Raw genomic sequence first — 20,702 nt, 5'->3', positions numbered from 1 at the left:
TCCATCCATGTTGATGCAAATGGTAGGTATTCATCCTTTCTGTTGACTGAGTTATATTCCATTGTATATATGAACCACATCTTCTTTATTCATCTGTTGAAGGACATCTCAGCTCCTTACACAGTTTGACTAATGTGGATATTGCTATGAACATTGGGGTGCATGTGCCCTTTCTTTTCACTACGTCTATATCTTTGGGGTAAATACCTAGTAGTGCAATTGCTGGGTTGTAGCATAGATCTATTTTTAACATCTTGAGGAAACTCCATACTGTTTTCCAGAGTGACTGTATCAGCTTGCATTCCCACCAACAGTGTTAGAGGGTTCCCCTTTCTCCACATCCTCTCCAACATTTGTTGTTCCCTGTCTTGTTAATTTTAGCCATTCTAACTGGTGTAAGGTGATATCTCATTGTGGTTTTGATTTGTCTTTCCCTGATGGCAAGTGATGTGGAGCACTTTTTCATGGGTCTGTTAGCCATTTGTACGTCTTCTTTGGAGAAGTGTCTTTTCATGTCTTCTGCCCATTTCTTGAATGGATTATTTGTTTTTTGGGTGTTGAGTTTGAGAAGTTCTTTATAGATCTTGGATACTAGCCCTTTATCTGAAATGTCATTTGTAAATATCTTCTCCCATGGTGTGGGTTGCCTTTTAGTTTTGTTGGCTGTTTTCTTTGCTGTGCAGAAGCTTCTTATCTTGATGAAATCCCAATAGTTCATTTTTTCTTTTGTTTCCCTTGCCTTTAGGACATGTGTCTTGCAAGAAGTTTCTGTGGCCAAGGTCAAAGAGGGTGTTTATTCTTAATGTCACAGTATGAACCTGTGATGTAAAAATTAATTTGTTTGGAAATTTCTCTTTTCTGTACTGATTAGAGGACTGACATAATCAGTCATCATATTATGCTAGCCATATCTTTGTATGAACTTATAATGTTCAAGAGGAATTGAAAGTGTTATAGGAAGATTTGATTTAAAATAACCATAAATCCCTTTATCTCATATTCTTATTTGTAAATATTAAACATTACAGTTAAGAACTTATAAGTTTTTAAGTCCATAATTGTATTGCTTTTTTACTTAAAGAAAATTTTAAAAATGATTTTCATGTTTTAAAATCTTAGACATTTGCATATCTTCATAATAAACACATAGCATAGAGAAATTATGAAAAGATATTTTGCTTCCTCTTCCAGTCTTGCTAAAGGGTAGCTAAACAAACTTCTCATAGCCTCACTCTCTTTAATATTTTTGTTTTCAGGACCGATTCAGATTCTGACAAACAAAAACCATCATGTTACTGTCAGAGAAATAAAAGTGGGGCTACATTCACTCTCTTGGGCTTCTCAGATTATCCAGAACTGCAAGTTCCCCTCTTCTTGACTTTTCTGGCCATCTATAGTGTCACTGTTGTAGGGAATATTGGGATGATAGTTATAATCAAGATTAACCTCAAATTGCACACCCCCATGTACTTCTTCCTCAGCCACCTCTTATTTGTAGATTTCTGCTACTCTTCCATCATTGCTCCCAAGGCCCTGGAAAACCTGGTTATAGAAGACAGAAGCATTTCATTTCCAGGATGTGTAGTACAATTCTTTTTCTTTTGTAACTTTGTGGTAACTGAATCTTTTTTATTAGCTGTGATGGCCTATGACCACTTTGTGGCCATTTGCAACCCTCTGCCCTACACAGTTGCCATGTCCCAGAAACTCTGTGCCATGATGGTGGTCGGATCATATACATGGGGAGTAGCATGGTCTTTGATACATGCTCTGCTATCAAATTATCTTTTCAGGGTTTCAACACAATCAATAACTTTTTCTGTGAGTTCTCTGCATTGCTCTCCCTGTCTTGCTCTGATACTTACATCAGTCAGTTGCTGCTTTTCATTTTTGCCACCTTTAATGAGGTCAGCACACCGCTCATCATTCTCTTGTCTTACGTATTTATCATTGTCACCATCCTCAAGATGCGTTCAGCCAGCGGCCGCCGCAAAGCCTTCTCCACCTGTGCCTCCCATCTGACCACCATCACCATCTTTCACGGGACCATCCTCTTCCTCCACTGTGTGCCTAACTCCAAAAACTCCAGGCACACAGTCAAAGTAGCGTTTGTGTTGTACACAGTGGTGATCCCCATGTTGAATCCCCTGATCTACAGTCTGAGAAATAAGGATGTCAAGGGTACAGTCAGCAAGTTAATGGACACTGAAGTCTTTTCTTTTTGAGCATGTTATTTTAGTAGCGTTTATCCCTGAAATGTTAGTAGCATTTATCCCTGAAATGTAAATAAAGTGTGCCCATAAAGGTTGATTGTAAAGATATCTTTAAAATTAATGAAGAGGTAATGTACAATGGGGTGGATTTTGATTCAAAGAGACTACCCTTGTCTCTTGCTTACTGGAAAAAAAAATCAGCAATCTCTCCTATCTTTGGTTTTTAATCTACAAAATTGTGGTAACATAAACTAGCTCCTAATCTGATTGTGAAGACTAAAAGATAATATAGGTATCATTTGGAATACTTTGTATAATCTCAATAAACATTAATTTCATTCCCCTTTCTTATCACCCACCTGGAATAGACTAGGCTGTCAATAAACACATGAATTTATCTCATAAAAGTACAAGTAGCAGTTAAAATGAGACACAGTCTTCATCTTCAAGGAATGCAAAATCCTGTGTTGACAGTAGGGCAGTGAAGAAAGAGGCCATTGTGTTTGAAAGAAAGAAAAGTTCAAGTCCATTTTAGGGTTTTAGAGTGGTGTACTTAAAAATACCTTCAGAAACTAGGTATTGTTTGAACTTGGCTTTGGATAACAGGATGGACAGAGTTTTAGGAGACAACAGGGTACGAGGGGTAGGTAAAAAAGACACCCAGAAACATGCCTCAAACTCAGGGAATTATCAGATGAATCAATCTTAGGAAGATGCATGTAAGTTAATGAAAATTTGAAAACTGATTATTTGTAACTAATTACATCCATGGAGTTCTTGAAATGTGTGATTATATGCAAGGACACAAACCCCAGGCAGTGGTTTGCCCCCTACTGGTTTAGGAGGCATTCTACAGCACACCTGGGAGAAATCCTAGAGCCAATCCTGCTCAATGGCTTCTGGAGTCCAGCAGGGAGATGCCGTCCTGGCACCGTCAGAAGCTCTGCTCTTCCTCACGTGGTCATATGGGTGGCACAGATTTAAAAGCAGCACATGGCCTGATTTTATCTATGATTTTGGGTGTGACTTTGGGCAAGTTACAACAGTCTGCACCTCAATCACCTTATCGTAAAGGTGCATAACTGTAGTGATCACACTGATTTTTTTTTTAAAGATTGTATTTATGTATTTGACAGAGAGAGACACAGCGAGAGGGGGAACACGAGCAGGGGGAGTGGGAGAGGGAGAAGCAGGCTTCCCGCCGAGCAGGGAGCCCAATGCGGGGCTCGATCCCAGGACCCTGGGATCATGACCTGAGCCGAAGGCAGCCGCTTAACGACTGAGCCACCCAGGCGCCCCAATCTCACTGATTTTTATAAAGATAAAATGTGTTAATAGTTGTATTCGGAACAGTGCCTAGGACATAGAAAGTGGTCAGTATATGTGAGCATTTATTACTAGTCTCAGTGAAGGAGGTTCATTATTCCCACCCATTTCTGGTATTTGGCAGAACTCTGGTTTGACTTTTCAGACCCCATGCCTTCCAGGAAGGAGCTCTTCAGTAAAACACAGGCAAAGTTTATAAGACCTATTCATATATTTCATAATGACAGTATGATCCCCAGTTCTCCAAGCAATGCTAGGATGCAGGATACATTGCTCTGGAATTTATCATGAACTCTGAAAGGAACCTTGTTGGATAATAACATGTACCAAGCTGGGATAGCTTTTCTCCTTGTTTATACTTCACAGAGGTCATTAGTTGTTTGAGTCTCAGGATAGTATGGTTTTCTTGATATCTCATTTATATGCCACAGAGATCAGTAATTATTTTGGGAGGCTTAAGGAACATGAGTCCCAGAGATATGTACACACAAAAACATAAAGCCTTTCCATGATCGCATCTTCAGAAACAGAGGAAGCGATATTCACCCACAGGTTAGTTGGGCTCTACTCTCTTTCCTTGGGAATGGACTTAAATGATATTTTCTCAGAGCTAGAAGCTTTTTCTCTTTTTTTTTTCTCATAAGGTAAGTTATTATAGCCACGTATACAAGAAAGAGGAACAGTAGAGGAGGGCCGTAGTATTAAACATATTTATAAAAATCTGTGTTTTGCTCTTTCTTAATTAGAGAGTATTTTAAGAAATGCCGTGTTTGGATCACTTCTTTATGAAAACGTTTTTTCTTTGTGTATTGAGAAACAATCTCAATGGGGGATGGAAACAAGTCTAATTTGCAGGACCAAATACCTTGGTAAGAGGTGTAAGAGGGAAAAGGGTGTAAGCAAGTTAGAAAGAATACTTGGTCTCCCCCCAATCTTCTTCTACCTCGCTCACACTGACTCATCCATGGAACCTGGAAAAGACCACATGGAAATTCCCAACAGTCACTCTGATGCTGAGAGCTGCAGGAAGAGGCCCTCAGGACTTTCTGGAGGGACACAGACATGGGGATCACCTCTGAAGCAGAAAGGAGAGGAATTATTTTGGTCTTGGGCACCACACTCAGAAATGTCTTTCCATAGCAGGCTTCTCAACCTTAGTACTGTTGACCTTTTGGGCCACATACTATTTTTGTGTTTGCATGTGTAGTTGGTATGTGTGTGGGGGGAGGCAGGGGTGGGGCTGCCTTGTGCATCTTTGAGTGTTCAGCAGCATCCCTGATCTCTGACCACTAGATGTCACTAGCACTCCTTCTTATTGTCACAGACAAAAATGTCTTCAGACAGAGTCCAAAGTCCCGGAGGGATCAAAATCTCTCCTGTTGTGATGAACATTGGGTGTTATATGCCACTAATGAGTCGTTGAACACGACATCAAAAACTAATGTTGTACTACATGTTGGCTAACTGAACATAAAAAAAAATCTCTCCTGGTTAAGAACCACTTCTCTATAAATAAACAAAATCCTGATTTTTCACCTTTAGACCGGAAAACAGGCAAGATTTTCAAGATTATGTACTACATTGAACTCAGAAAGAGACAACTCACTTATACTAGTCATCGAAGAGAGAAATCATATTATCAGAATAATTATTTGTTTTCAAACTGAGATTTCTTTTTTTTTCACATTTCTAAAAATTTTTTAATGAAAAAGTTATCTTTCTGTAAACATTTCATTATACTACAAATGAAACATTTGAATCCATTACAGACCACCTCTTAAGTCTTAAAAACCAGGATAAAACGTTGAAATTTAAAAGTAGTCTTGAATATTATATAGGCTAGCAATCCTTATATCACCCCTGCATTAACTTGCAAATTATTCAACTACTTGTGACATCAATTATTGGAACTCTGAGATACTGTCCTTAACTAGAAATGTTTCAAGTTGTGACTTACATAGTAGAACTCTTAAAAACAAGCCTATTTCAGTTGTTCAGATCCTTAACAAATGATCTTTATTACTCAATTTTCTTCAAGATTTCAACTGGGACTTCTTAAGGCACATACGCTTTACCTCTTTGAAGTCATTTGAAAAAAGGGGAAATACCTGACTGCATTGAATTTTAGTGTAGACTCTTTCCTCCAGGAATAACCAACGTGTCTCCACGTCATGAATTAAGGCAAGTTTCTACATTTTTTTTCAAATGATTAGAATAAAATATTCACTTTTCATGGATTTTGTGAGGGTTAAATATGCAAAGCAACTTATGTATATATATATATAATATTCTCTCTGTGCAATCTAGCTTGCTATTTTTTTAAGGATTTATTTATTTATTTGTCAGAGAGAGAGAGAGAGAGCTCAAGCAGGGGCAGTGGGAGAGGGAGAAGCAAGCTCCCCGCTGAGCAAGGAGCCCGTTGTGGGGCTGGATCCCAGGACCCTGGGATCCTGACCTGAGCCAAAGGCAGACGCTTAACTGACTGAGCCACCCAGACATCCCATGGCTTACTATTTTTTAACTTACCATTGTATCATAGTTATTTGTCAGGTCATTAAATGTTCTTCAAAAATATCCCCTTAATAGCTGCATAGTTTTCCAAAATATATATGTACCATAGCTTTGACCATTTCCCTCTTGTTTGACACTTGATTTCTGACTTTTACTATCATAAATAATGCTACAATGCAGCAGCAAACATTTAATACTTTCATATGTACATCTCTGATTGCTTCTTCAAATGGATTTAAAGCAGTGAATGTATTTGTCATCTAGGTCTTTATAAGGCTTCAGAGTCATAGTTAGAGGAAGTTTGAATCCAAGTGCCAATTCCCTGAACAATGGCTGGCATGGGATAGCTTAATTAACAAAATCACTATGTTAATTTTATAGAAAAAAAGCTAGTATGGAGCATAAAAGCTACTTCTCCATCTAAAACATACTGATAAAAAATGAACACTTGTGGATTAACAATCTTCAATACATAGACTTTTCATCATTTCAGTGGAAAACAGAGAAGAATGCTGTGTATTTTTAAAAATTATTTCCCAAGATCTCAGTATTTTCAGTACTCATTAAACATTTTGCCAAGAAAGAGGGATTTCAGTTTCATAAAACAATATGGCTAATTAAATAATGTTTGATGTCTTTCCAATGACTCAGTTTCAAGCTCTGAATTGTGTAGGACTCCTTTAAGGGATCATATAAGCTGTTATGGATGTGATTGTTTTTGTGTGATCTGTGAATTAAACTGGTATCATATGCATCTTTGCCATAATGCCTGCAAATTTCCTAAACTTCAGGAAAGCAATGTCCTGTTTCTTCACTGAAAACATTAACTTTCTTATTTGTTATCATGTCTTTTTTAGGAGACAGTTAAAAAATGAATTTGGAATCATATAATGGAGAGTAGCTATTAATATTTTTCTCCATGCTCAATAAAGTGGGAACATGGGGGAGGAGAACTGCACCTCTGTGACAGAGTTCATTCTTCTCGGATTAGCAGATGCCCCGGAGCTGACAGTCGTCTTCTCCCTGGTGTTCCTTCTCATCTATGGCGTCACTGTTTTGGGAAATCTAGGCATGATTGCAGCGATTCAGGTCAGCTCTCAACTTCACACTCCCATGTACTTTTTCCTCAGCCACTTGTCCTTTGTGGATTTTTGCTACTCCACGATCATCGTGCCAAAGATGCTGTCCAATATCTTAAACAGGGACAAAGCCATCTCTTTCCTGGGATGCATGGTGCAATTCTACTTGTTTTGCACATGTGTGGTAACTGAGGTCTTCCTGCTGGCTGTGATGGCCTATGACCGCTTTGTGGCCATCTGCAACCCACTGTTGTACATGGTCACCATGTCCCGGCATCTCTGTATGGAGCTCGTGTCTTGCTGCTACCTCTGTGGGATGGTGTGCTCTCTGATCCACTTGTGTTTAGTTCTTGAGATCCCATCCTACAGATCAAATGTGATTAACCACTTCTTTTGCGATCTACCCCCTCTCTTATCGCTTGCTTGCTCTGATGTCTCTATTAATGAACTGTTGCTATACATCCTGGCCACCTTCAATGAGATGACCACCATCGTGATCATCCTCACTTCCTACTTGCTGATTCTCATCACCATCCTGAGGATGCACTCTGCAGAGGGAAGGCGCAAAGCCTTTTCCACCTGTGCCTCCCACCTCACAGCCATCCTTGTCTTCCATGGAACAATTCTTTTCATTTATTGCCGGCCCAGTTCTGGCAACAGTGTGGAGACTGACAAAGTGGCCACGGTGTTCTACACCATAGTGATCCCCATGCTGAACCCCTTCATCTATAGTCTGAGGAACAAGGATGTGAAAGAAGCTCTCAGAAAAGTGGTGAGCTCCAAAATATTTTACTTGAAAATACTTTCTTAGAGGGACTCAGGGTTGCAAAGTGGAGGCTGGTGGAGGGGTGATGGGTGGGCTGTGGTGTTCGAGTGGAGGGAAGAGGCAGGAGGTAGGTGGTTCTCAGTTATTCTTTTTGATTCGCTTGCCTCTGTGCCTCCTCAATTTGCCTCAAGGGTAGGATTGAGCACATTTCAAACTTAAGCCTACCCTTTGCCTTCCTTCAATCTCTAATGTCTTAAATGGATATTAGTAACGGATCCTTAAGATACATTTAGTTTGCTGTATAACCTTCCTGTGCTTTATGAAGAGCGCTTGAAAATCACACTTTTCTTGGTATCTATTATGGAAACTTTGATCCTTTCCAAAGTTGAATTCCTCCTATTTTATAATGAAAAGCACATCGTTGTCTAACAGTTTATATACAGAATGAGATTTCCACATGAGTATGTGTCTTATCTTTTTTTCCTTTTTTAGGTTTATTGCTTATTTCTGGTTTTCTTTATTTTTTTTGTTGTTGTTGTTGCTGTTGCAGTGTCCAGTGATTTTGGAACTGCAGATATGATCTCATCTGAAAAAATGGAGATATACTATTTACTTCCCATGAATGTTAGGAAAATTAAATTACATGTCATGTGTAAAGAGCCTAGAATGATCCCTGGCACACAATTAGTTCTCCCTCTCCCTCCCTTTCTCTCCCTTTCTCCTCCTCCCTCTCTTATATTGTATTTATATTTCATATCTACTCTTTGTCTCATATATATGCACACAAATATAAGAGTGTGGATATATATAAAATCTGCACAAACACACATATAGTTGACATAATGAATAAACATTACTACAAGTATCTGCATCTCTGACTTAGGTCACTCATCACAGGTATTTTTGGTTTGTTTTTTACTTTGAGTCTCCATTCTAACTTTCCATTTTCAATAAAATGTTGTCACTTAAAAGTGGAATTCTAACTTGTAGAACATATAAATGTTTCATTTTCAAGCCAAATTATGGAAGGAGCCCAAATGTCCATCGACTAATGAATGATAAAGAAGATGTGGTATTTATTCACAATGGAATATTACACAGCCATCAAAAAAGAATGAACTCTTGCCATTTGCAATGACATGGATGGAGCTAGAGAGAATTATGCTAAGCAAAATAAGTCAGTTGGAGAAAGAAAAATACCATATGATTTCACTCACATGTGGATTTAAGAAACAAAGCAGATGAACATAGGGGAAATAAAAAGAGATGCAAACCAGAAAACAGACTCTTAACTATAGAGAAGAATCTGAGGGTTGCTGGAGAGGGGTTGGGCACAGAATGGGTTAAATGGGTGATGGGTATTAATAAGGGGGTGGGAGAGGGGGAATCTCAATCAGACTTGGCACTGAACACAGAGCCAGACACGGGATTTGATCCCAGGGATCTGATATTATGACCTGAGCTGAAATCAAGAGTCCATAGCCTGGTGATGGGTATTAAAGAGGGCACGTACTGCATGGAGCACTGGGTGTTATATACAAACAATGAATTGTGGATCACTACATCAAAAACTAGTGATGTAATGTATGGTGACTAACATAACATAATAAAATAAAATTAAAAAAAAAAAGAGTCCATAGCTTAACCGCCCCAGCCACCCAGGCACCCCTTTAAAGTGGTTTTAAATTAACTGTCATTTTTAATTATAATTTGAACAAATAAGTAATAAAACCTAGATTATTGTGCCTATTAGGAAGGATTTATTTTTTCTAGTACTAGTAATATTTATTATAAGATGGCCAAATAGATATGGGTTCCTAATTTTCAAAAATTGTATGACAATGTGTTTATCTTTCTTCTATCATTAATTTTGCTTGAATGACTTATATATCCTTTGTTCTGTGCTCTGTTTATGGATAAATCCCAAATTAGTCCAGAAAACTATTGAGAGAAAAATACTAGCTGTTTTTGTTGAAGGTAGCATAAAAACTGCACAATAATCTTATATTGGTTCATGAAACAATTTGGAATGGTGATATGATTTCAAACTTACAGTAAGAAATTAAAATTAACTTATTTCAGAAATTTGGATATATAATTATATTCCACACTATTTTATATAATCATATATATTCACATATATGAAACTGCCTTCCTTTACACATTGTCACTTACTTGATTTGAACTCATATGGAACACTTGTAGAAAAGTAGTAGAAATATTATATTACTCTTGATTAGAGTTAGTGATGAAAATGAAAACCAACCTATGAAATTTTAATAGATGCTTCCTAGTGTTTACAAGGAAATTTAGGTATTCAAATAACTATATTAGAAAAGAGAAAATCTTTTAAAATTAGAAACATAGCTTCCACATTAAGAAAGTAAAACAAACAAACAAAAAGAACAAATGAAGGAAGTTTATAATAGACTAGAACACAAGCCAATATAGTAGGAAGATGAAGAGCAGAGAAGATCAATGAGTTTGTACTGTGAAAAGATTAATATAATTGACAAAATTAGCTAAAATTACTAAGAAAAAAAGAAACAAGAAACAAAATTAATACAATCATTGAGGAGAGTAAACTTAAAGAAATTAAAATGAGTATAGTGAATAGTATAAGCAATTTTATGCCGACAATTTAGTCAACTTAGATGATATAGACAAATTTGAAAAAGATCAATTTACCAAAACTGACAATCAAAGAAATAGAAAATCTGAATAGATATGTAACAATAAATTCAATTTGTAATGAAAATATTCCCTCCCCCATCAGTATCCAGTCATAGATTGATTCACCAGTTGTTTTTACTAAATAAGTATATAAGCAATAGTACCGATTGTTAATTAACTCATATAGAAGATAGAGGACATGATGCTCTTTCCAGTTCATGTGATTATGCCAGTATTCCCCTGATAACAAAGCAAAACAAAGACAACATAAGAAAGAAAACACAGGGGCACCTAGGTGGCTCAGTTGGGTAAGCATCTGACTTTGGCACAGGTAATGATCCTGGGGTCCTGTGATTAAGCCCCAGATCCAGCTCCCTGCTCAGTGGGGAGCCTGCTTCTCCATCTTGCTTTGCCCCTCTCCCCCACTCTTGCTCTCTCTCCCTCAAGAAAGTAAATAAAATCTTAAAAAAAAAGAAAACACAAACCAATATCCCTCATCGATATAAACACAAGAATTCTCAACAAAATATTATATCCAAAAATGAAATAAAATAAATGCAATAAAACATATAACAGGATTATGAACCATGATCAACTGAGATTTATTCCAGAAATGCAAGGTTGGTTTAACATATGAAAAACAATGTAATACATCACTTACATATAGAATAAAAATCAACAAAAATCGCATGTCTGCAGTATAGATACAGAAAAATTATTTGACACAATCCAGCATCCATGCAAGACAAAAATTACCAATAAAGTAGAAGTAGAAGATATTACTTCAATCTACCAAAGCTGTTGCTATCATCACACTTAATGGTTAGGGAATGAGTGATTTTCCTTATAGTTAAAAAACAATGCAGGATGTCTACTCTCAGTACTCGCAGACAGATTGAAATATTAATAGATTGATAAATATACATAGAAAGATAGATACATAGATTAATATATCAATCAGCCCACCAGTCATCCAGATTTGAAGTAAAACTGATTTTATTCACATTATACATGATCTTTTAAGAAGAAAATCCTAAACAATCCACACACACACACACACACACACACACACACACACATACACGTACATATACACCCTACTAGAACTATTACTCTAATAATTGAATTCAACATGATCACAAAATACAGCATCAATATGTCAAAAGTATCTTTTTTCTTCATAGTACCAAAGTAAAATCCCACAGTAAAACTAAGAAAATAAGTTCTTGAAAACATCAAAAAGAGTCCAATACTTATAAATAATAAAACATTACTACTGAGAAACTTAAAATGACAAAATATTGTAATTGGTACTGGTATAAGGTGAGCATATACTTCAGCATAATAGAATTGAGGGTCCAGAATTAAATAGATTTATGGTTGATTGATTCTGACAAACTGCTGAGGTGGTCTCCTGAGGCTGGATAATCTTTTCAATAAATGGCGACGAGTAACTGGGTATTCATATGCAACAAAGATAAATTTCAACTTACTTCACACCATGCACAGACATTAGCTCAAAACAGATCATAGACTTAAATCTGGGAGCAAAAAGGGCAAGTTATACAGCTGAGGAAGGATTTGTGTCCATAATATATAAAGAACACTTACTAGTAGAACATAGAAAACCAAGTAAAAACTTTTAAATAGGCCAAATATTTGGCTAGACATTTATAGAAGTTGTAATCTGAAACAGAAATTGTGTAAAATGGAAAGAGGGAGAGATGCACACCATGAGTTGCAGGTTCCCTGAACGAGGAATTAAAACATGAGAAATGGCCTTAACATAACATAAAAAACAAAACAAAACACCAATAATCACAACTATCTCTTTGTTTTGACCCACGGATTTCTACTCATGGGGCAACTCAAAAAAAAGATAGTGCTTTTCTTCTCTTTTGTTAATTGTGAAAGATGATCTGGGATTGGAGAACCAAAGGGAATGTCTCCTCAGCCTTGGGTGTGGTCTTTGGCATAGCAATTTCAGGAACATATTATGTGGTAGCTGAGAGTATACAAATTTATTTACTTGATATTACTTTCTGAACACATACACCTTTAAGATTTTATGTGTACAACCAGTGATACACAGACACAAATAAAATACTGTGGCCTAGATTGATATTATAAAGTCAGAAGAAGAACACACCTAGAGCAGATAACTGATGTAGTCCCATTCGATGGCTCCCAGCATAGGACATGCACTGAAAATATGCAGCCTCAGAAATCTCTCTGGGTTTGTTCTCTTTTTTCAAACATTCATATGAGTGGAAAAACCAGAGGGCCGCAATTGCCTTTATGGGCAATTTATTTTGAGTTGATCCAAGTGGCAACTGCCTGTGTCTCCATCATCTCCTTTGCAAGATAGGCATGAAACCCAGAATTGTTTCCTGACTGGTTACTAGGAAGTTAAAAGGAATTAATACTTGCGTAATATTTAGAATAGTTTCCAATGCCTAACAAAGGCTCAATAAGCGTGACCTATTCTATAGTTTTCTGACCAGTAGCATCATTCATTTTATGGTATTTTACAGGAATTCTGATATGGCATTTGCCACTATGCCCTATAGGAAGAATCTAAGGGATTCTGTCATGTTATTAGAAAGGAAGAAATATTCATCCTATTTCATTATGGACTTATGAGCTCTGTCCCACACGTATGACACTTAGATGTAATATCACATAGTACCCATGCTGGGAGGGGGCATGTTTGGTTTTAAACAGTTGTTTCCCAAATTGGGATAATTTAAAAAATAACTTTCCTGATGATATGTCATAAAGATTAGTTATTAGTTGTGCTACATGACATGTAGTCTCAGTTTAATTTTTGTATAGTTTGTTATACCATAGGGATTATTAATTGTTTTGGAGCCTAAGGAGCCCATTTCCCAGGTGCTTAAATTACAGTATAAGTCTCTGTCTGTTGTACACATCTTAACATCTTCAGCACCAGGGAGAAAATGTCTGCCACTCAGGTCTGCTAGCTAAAAGTAGCCTCTGGTTACTTGAAAATAGAAATGAATGTATGTTCCCTGTCAACAATTATTTTAAAGATGTATTGAACTCATGTCTCTTCTAATTAGAGAATGTTGTAACAGGACTTCTATTCATGTGCAGTTACTGTTTAAAATGCTTTTATGTTTTAGTATTCAGAAACACTTAATGGTGAATTTAGAACAATTTTCTCTGTAACATCAAACATGGGTGTATATGAAAGAATACAGAGTAAGCAAATGGTAGCCCTCTCCTCTCTCTCTGTTTCCTCCTAACACCTTCTTTCAGACCCGTTTCTGTCATGAAATCAAGAATTTATGATTATGGAAGAGCTCCTTCATTGTCCTAATAATGCTGAGGGTTGCATTTATGTGCCTGCCAGATGGTCATGGACAGTCAGGACTTGTGAACTCTCTCTGCTCAGAAAATGAGATTAATTCTTTTGGATTTGTCTTGGGGTTGCCATGAAATAGTTTCTGATTATCAGCCTAGAACATTAGGAAAAAATTTTACCAAGTTGACTTTCCTGTTTAACTGGGAAGCAGGCAAATAACTCAGGTATTTTGTTTTGTTTTGCATTTGTTTTTGTTTTATCTCTGTTCTTGGCGAAATAATGAAAAAAACATGACTTCAGGAAAGTGATATGCTTCCACTTCTTTAAAGATAGTTCAAGATATGGAGAAAATAGGGGACTACATGTCATGTAGCACAACTAATAACTAATCTTTATGACCCTGGGTGGCTCAGTCGTTAAGCGTCTGCCTTCGGCTCAGGTCATGATCCCAGGGTCCTGGGATCGAGCCCCGCATCGGGCTCCCTCCTCTGCGGGAAGCCTGTTTCTCCCTCTCCCACTCCCCCTGCTTGTGTTCCCTCTCTCGTTGTGTCTCTCTGTCAAATAAATAAATAAAATCCTTAAAAAAAAAAGATATGGAGAAAATACCAAATTATTCTTCTAGTGCAGAACCTCTTCACTCAATTTTCATTACATATATGTGTAGAGGTCACGAGTATACTTCTCCTGCAGTCTAGAAGGGAGGGCAGAGAATAGAATCCCTCAATGTCTATTTGCCTTTTCTTTAAGGAAAGGTCTTATGGTAGATCCCACTGTATCGAGTACCCAAAATAACCACTTTTCCCAGCCAACTACTTAGAGATCTTGAGAGAGTTTTCAGGCACCTCTCTTTGATGTGGGTAAAGGATGAATATTTTGGTTATAGCCAAATTAAAAATATTGATAGACAGATCTATCAAATGTATTCATACCTCTCTACGTACATCTTTATATATATCCATGTATGTACACCAAGTAGAATATTTGTTATCCTGTTTCTTTTTTTAAGTAACCACCAACTGGATAATTTTTCTCCTAGATATGACCCACTGTAATTTAATAATTGCTCTACTGTTGTTCATTAACAATTTCCATTTTAATATTGTAAATAGTACTGCAATGTACTTTTGGATTAGTTTTTCATGATTTATTAATGTGATGAAATATTTCTACAACAGCTTATTAAGAATGAAATCTCTCATAATATAGTTTTTATTGTTGTCAAGATTAAGAGTTTATTACTGTAGATCATTACTATGATAATTGATTAAACCACTTTGTTAACTTGGTTTAAAATTTTCATTTTCAATCTATATTTTAAATCTCTGGGCCATAATTCAAAATTTAAAAGGGTTTTGTCAGCTGCAGACCTCAAAAAATGTGTCACACTCCCTAAAAATGGAATGATAAAAAAATTTGCTTCAAATATATGTTCCTGAGAGACTCAGTGAAAAAAAGTAAGTATATGTTTTATAGAATCACAGTAGGTGGTACTGTGCTGGTTGAAGTTTCTTAAGGATTTTCAAAGAACAGAGGTTCATTTCTGTGTGGCTTTGAAATGTATCATTGATTCTACTTTAAAATCCATCAAACAACCGAACTTAATCATCTCGATGTATTGTGATAAAGGTTGGAATCATTTAAGCTTTTTAATGTTTCTCCTGACGCTGAAGTCAAATTTGAAACATTTAACATTTCGAATCTATGAACATTTAACATTTTGAATTATTTGACAATTGTGCTTTTGTTATTTCTTATAAATACAACATTTGATATCAATGCTATATTTTTCTGAAGTTAATATGAACCTATTTTTTTCCTCCCATTTTAGAAGAAACACAAAATCTAACATTTGCTTTTCTAAGCCTGACATATGGCAGAAATGGGAGAGGAGAACTGCACCTTCATGACAGAGTTCATTCTTCTCGGATTAGCAGATGCCCCGGAGCTGACAGTCGTCTTCTCCCTGGTGTTCCTTCTCATCTATGGAGTCACTGTTTTGGGAAGTCTAGGCATGATTGCATTGATTCAGGTCAGCTCTCAACTTCACACTCCCATGTATTTTTTCCTCAGCCACTTATCCTTTGTGGATTTTTGCTACTCCACGATCATCGTGCCAAAGATGCTGTCCAATATCTTAAACAGGGACAAAGCCATCTCTTTCCTGGGATGCATGGTGCAATTCTACTTGTTTTGTACCTATGCAGTCACTGAGGTCTTCCTGCTGGCTGTGATGGCCTATGACCGTTTCGTGGCCATCTGCAACCCACTGTTGTACATGGTCACCATGTCCCGGCATCTCTGTATGGAGCTCGTGTCTTGCTGCTACCTCTGTGGGATGGTGTGTTCTCTGATCCACTTGTGTTTCGTTCTTGAGATCCCATCCTACAGATCAAATGTGATTAACCACTTCTTTTGCGATCTACCCCCTCTCTTATCGCTTGCTTGCTCTGATGTCTCTTTTAATGAACTGTTGCTATACATCCTGGCCACCTTCAATGAGATGACCACCATCGTGATCATTCTCACTTCCTACTTGCTGATTCTCATCACCATCCTGAGGATGCACTCTGCAGAGGGAAGGCGCAAAGCCTTTTCCACCTGTGCCTCCCACCTCACAGCCATCCTTGTCTTCCATGGAACAATTCTTTTCATTTACTGCCGGCCCAGTTCTGGCAACAGTGTGGAGACTGACAAAGTGGCCACGGTGTTCTACACCATAGTGATCCCCATGCTGAACCCCCTCATCTATAGCCTGAGGAACAAGGATGTGAAAGAAGCTCTCAAGAAAGTATTGAGATCTAGATTACCTTTTGAAAAACTATTTTCTTAATTAGACTCAGAATTTCATCAGAGACTTTTAATGAGGGGCTGATTTTGGGTGGATGTGAACAAAAAGTAAAGTAGGGAAGAATATTACAAGCTGGGGGACTATGCATTCTTTTTTGTTTTCCACTTGCTTATCTTATTAAGCAATATATTATCTCCTTATGGATAATTCAAAGGCACTTGGTGCCTTTGCTCTTCTTCTCCAATCTCTAATTGCTTTGAAAGGGCTTGGGGTGGTATTGTTAGACTCAATATCTTGGTTTGAGATAACTTCAATGTATTTCTCACAAAGTGCACATCGACAGACATATCTTTTCATTATCATTAAAGCATGCAACCTTTTTTATTAAATTAATTTCATTTTTTACATGGAATAAGTGTACATCTGTCTGATATCTTATGGTTTTTAATAAAAAGTTTAATAAAAGTTTTAATAAATAAATTTCTGAGAATTTTCAGTCATTTTTGTTTTTTTAATTACTTTTTCCATTGCAATATTATAATCTTAGGACTTTTAAAACTTCTTTTAAGGGGATTAAGAAGCACAAACTTCTAGTTATAAAATAAATAAGTCACAAGAGTGAAAAGTACAGCAAAGGAAATACAGTCAATAATATTATAATAATGTTGTGTAGTGACAGATGATAACCACACTTATATGGTGAGCACTGTGTAATGTACAGGATTGTCAACTCATGAAGTTGTACCCCTGAAATTAATATAACATTGTATGTCAACTATACATCAATAAAATAACAAATAAGTTTAAAAAAACTTTTTCTTCTACAAAATAGAGATAATACTCTAATTTTCTAATAAGATATCCATGAAAATTAAATGATGTATCTTAAATTCTTATCACTATATATGGTATATTATAAGTGATTAATGAGGTATTTGCCGATATTACTATCGTTACTTTTAGTTTTACTTTTTGTTCTCTCGTCTATCTTATTTCTTGATTAAATAAGTAGATCATATATTTGATGGCTTACCTTTCTTAAGTTTCTGGGGTATTGTTGAATTTTTTGTTTTGTTTTGCCTGATATTATTTTAGTCATTTACTATATTTTCAAGTCTATTATATTCTCTACCTATGGATTGCAGTTTCCTGTGGCTTCTGAAAAAAAATAGTATAAATTTGATGGCTTAAAACAACAGACTTTATTCTCTTACAGTTCTGGAGGGCAGAAATTTGAAATCACTGTCACTGGGCCAGGAGGTTCTCCAGGATAACACTTTCCCTTATCTCTTCAAGTTTGTGGGGACCAAGGCTGGCATGTTCAAACTTCTCTACTCTCCATCTTTCCTACATTTTCACACACACACACACACACACACACACATAGCCTCCCTCCTTCTCTTTTTTTAAATTATTTTATTTATTTATTTGACAGAGAGAGAGAGAGCACAGGCAGAGGGAGCTGCAGAGGGAGAGATAAAAGCAGGCTCCCCACTGAACGGGGAACCACTGGGATCATGACCTGAGCCGAAGACAGACACTTAGTCATCTGAGCCACCCAGGTGCCCCTAGCTTCCCTCTCTTTTATAAGGTCACCTGTGAAGGCATTTACAGCCCACCCAGATAATCTAGGATAATCCCCTGATACCAAGATCCTTACCCTAATCACATCCGCAAACACCCTTTCCCCAAATAAGGTGGCATTTACAGGTTCCGGGAATTAGAACTTGATATATATAAAGGTCCATTTTCAGACTTAACACATCCACCTTTTAAAGGCCAAAGTGTGATTTACTTTTCCTGTGTTCCTGCAATGTTAACACTTCATTTGTTTTCTCACTTTCTTAGGATTTCATTTTATATTAGTTATTGTTTATATCTTTATTGGGATGGGTTATTTAAAGTAACATAGGTCCTTGTTGCTTTAGTGAAGTATGATGGGCATTGGACTCTTAAAGAACTGGTCTAGTTTCAGACCCTGAAGAGTGATTTTGAGGAAGATAGTTAAAGTTGCTTAACCTCGAGTCTCTTAAATATGAACTGGGGATAAGCGGCCAGTCTCAGAGTTATCACTGAACTTAAACATAATAACAAAAATACCTGCAAAAACCTGGCTTATAAAATTCATACTTCCTAATGTTTCTTAAAAAGACATCTTTGAGGGCAAGAGTTATTTAGAAATATTCCAGCAAAGACAGCTACTCATTCTTTCTTTTTTTTTTTTTTAAGATTTTATTTATTTATTTGAGAGAGAGAATGAGATAGAGCATGAGAAGGGGGAGGGTCAGAGGGAGAAGCAGACTCCCCGCTGAGCAGGGAGCCCGATGCGGGACTCGATCCCGGGACTCCAGGATCATGAACTGAGCCGAAGGCAGTCGCTTAACCAACTGAGCCACCCAGGCGCCCCCATTATTTCTTTTAATAAATGAATAAATAATGACGAATAGAATAATGTTATGCGTATGATGAAAATATGGCTCTGTGTTGCTTTTCAGATGTTCTAAATGGAGTAAATTTCCCACATCACCCACGAGACTTTGGATTTTAAGATGAAGGTGATAGAAACATCTTTCTCCTTTGGTCCTCCAACTAGAACAGAGTTTCTCCACCTCGGCACTCTTGGTCACACACACACACACACACACACACACACACACCCCTAGCATTATCTCTTTTCATGAAGCAACACATTGTCTCGAAATCTCATTTTCAGGTCAACAGTCATGCCACACACTTTCCAATACTTATGCAATTGCTTATGTTGTTTCTTTCACCATCTCTCATTCACTATTCTGTACTTGACAAAATTCTTTTTTTTTTTTTAAGACTTTATTTGAGAGAGAGAGAAAGAGTGAGCAGAAGCAGGGGGAGTGGCAGAGGGAGAGGAAGAAGCAGACTGCTCGCTGAGCAGGAACCCCGAAGTGGGGCTCAATCCCGGGACCCTAAGATCATGGCCTGAGCCAGAGGCAGACACTTAATTGACTGAGCCAGCCAGGTGTGCATTGACAAAGTTCTTAAATGTGTAGTGCAAGTTATTCTCTTTTCTGTTTTGTCACCTGGCATACATATTCACAGAGTAGATGTATTTTTTTAAGTTCATTTATTTAAGGAAACTCTACTCCCAACGTGGGGCTTGAACTCATGACCGTGAGATCAAGAGTTGCATGCTCTTCAACTGAGCCAGCCAGTTGCGCCGAATAGATGTATTCATTAAAGAAATATTCTCTGATCTATTCTGTCCTTGGATGGTCAGAATTCCACTTACAATAGATGCACACATAGCACATATCAGAGTCATTAACTTCATTCATAATTGGTTTTCCACTGACATTTAACTTTCAAGGTCTTCTAATTCTCAACAGCCAGATAGATATATTTTTGCTTCTTTCTAGTTTATTTTACTATCTTACTACATAAGATAATACTCTGATAGTTGTTTGATAAATTGCTCTAAGCTGGTTAAATCAATTTAGTCAGCAAATAATATAATCTAATTTTATATATAATAATCTACCATTTCAGAACTAAAAAATATATTTTTCTTTGAGACATCCTCAAGATGTAGAAAAACACATTTCATCATTTTATTTTGTGTTTAATCAGTTCCTCAGTAGAACTGTTTAATTGCTCACATATCTTTTCCCACTGGGATTTGCATATCAGACTGTGAGTTCCTAGGATCCTAAGTGAGATCCGAAAGCTAACCTCAAAAGACTTGAGGCAAAATATAAAAGGTCTTGCATTATCCTGAGGAACCACTACCTTCCTAAGGGAGGCACACATTTCTTCTATGAAAACAAAAGGACTGCCTGAATGGATTATGGAAAATGTTGCAATGGGTCAATTTTTTAAAATATTTAACTGTCAACACTGATTTTTCAGTGAAAAATGAACTGTTAATAACAGGGTCATAAGAAGGTAAATGAAAGAGACCTGGTAAGTGCTCTTCACATAATCCTGGGATATCAGAGTTGAACAGGATTTTAAGTGCTCATCTTATAATCATTTTTTACATGCA

At 36.9% G+C, this 20,702-nt stretch overlaps 3 protein-coding genes across 3 annotated transcripts; all 3 read left to right on the top strand.

Moving 5' to 3' along the window:
• Nucleotides 1-437: 437 nt before the first annotated feature.
• On the top strand, nt 438-2,225 carry LOC118543446 (olfactory receptor 5D18-like). Its single transcript, XM_036104521.1, is given in 3 exon segments — nt 438-449; nt 1,303-1,759; nt 1,762-2,225. Coding segments are annotated over 3 exon segments (933 nt in total).
• Nucleotides 2,226-6,989: 4,764 nt separating this feature from the next.
• On the top strand, nt 6,990-7,940 carry LOC118543455 (olfactory receptor 5L1-like). Its single transcript, XM_036104530.1, has one exon. It carries the CDS (start codon nt 6,990-6,992, stop codon nt 7,938-7,940), a length of 951 nt encoding a protein of 316 aa, XP_035960423.1.
• Nucleotides 7,941-15,775: 7,835 nt separating this feature from the next.
• LOC118543454 (olfactory receptor 5L1-like) lies at nt 15,776-18,408 on the top strand. Its single transcript, XM_036104529.2, has 2 exons — nt 15,776-16,684; nt 18,337-18,408. The coding sequence occupies exons 1-2, from the start codon at nt 15,776-15,778 to the stop codon at nt 18,406-18,408; spliced, it is 981 nt and encodes a 326-aa protein (XP_035960422.2).
• The last annotated feature ends 2,294 nt before the right edge of the window (nt 18,409-20,702 follow it).

This window comes from Halichoerus grypus, chromosome 11 (genome assembly GCF_964656455.1).
Source record: "Halichoerus grypus chromosome 11, mHalGry1.hap1.1, whole genome shotgun sequence".
Taxonomy (NCBI): domain Eukaryota; kingdom Metazoa; phylum Chordata; class Mammalia; order Carnivora; family Phocidae; genus Halichoerus; species Halichoerus grypus.
This window is presented reverse-complemented; position numbering and strand designations above follow the sequence as displayed.

Bases quoted from the DNA above. Each gene is read 5' to 3' on its own strand.
- LOC118543455 (XM_036104530.1), top strand. From the start codon at position 6,990: ATGGGGGAGGAGAACTGCACCTCTGTGACAGAGTTCATTCTTCTCGGA.
- LOC118543454 (XM_036104529.2), top strand. From the start codon at position 15,776: ATGGGAGAGGAGAACTGCACCTTCATGACAGAGTTCATTCTTCTCGGA. The intron at 16,685-18,336 runs GTATTGAGATCT...CCTGATACCAAG, and splicing joins TGAAAGAAGCTCTCAAGAAA to ATCCTTACCCTAATCACATC.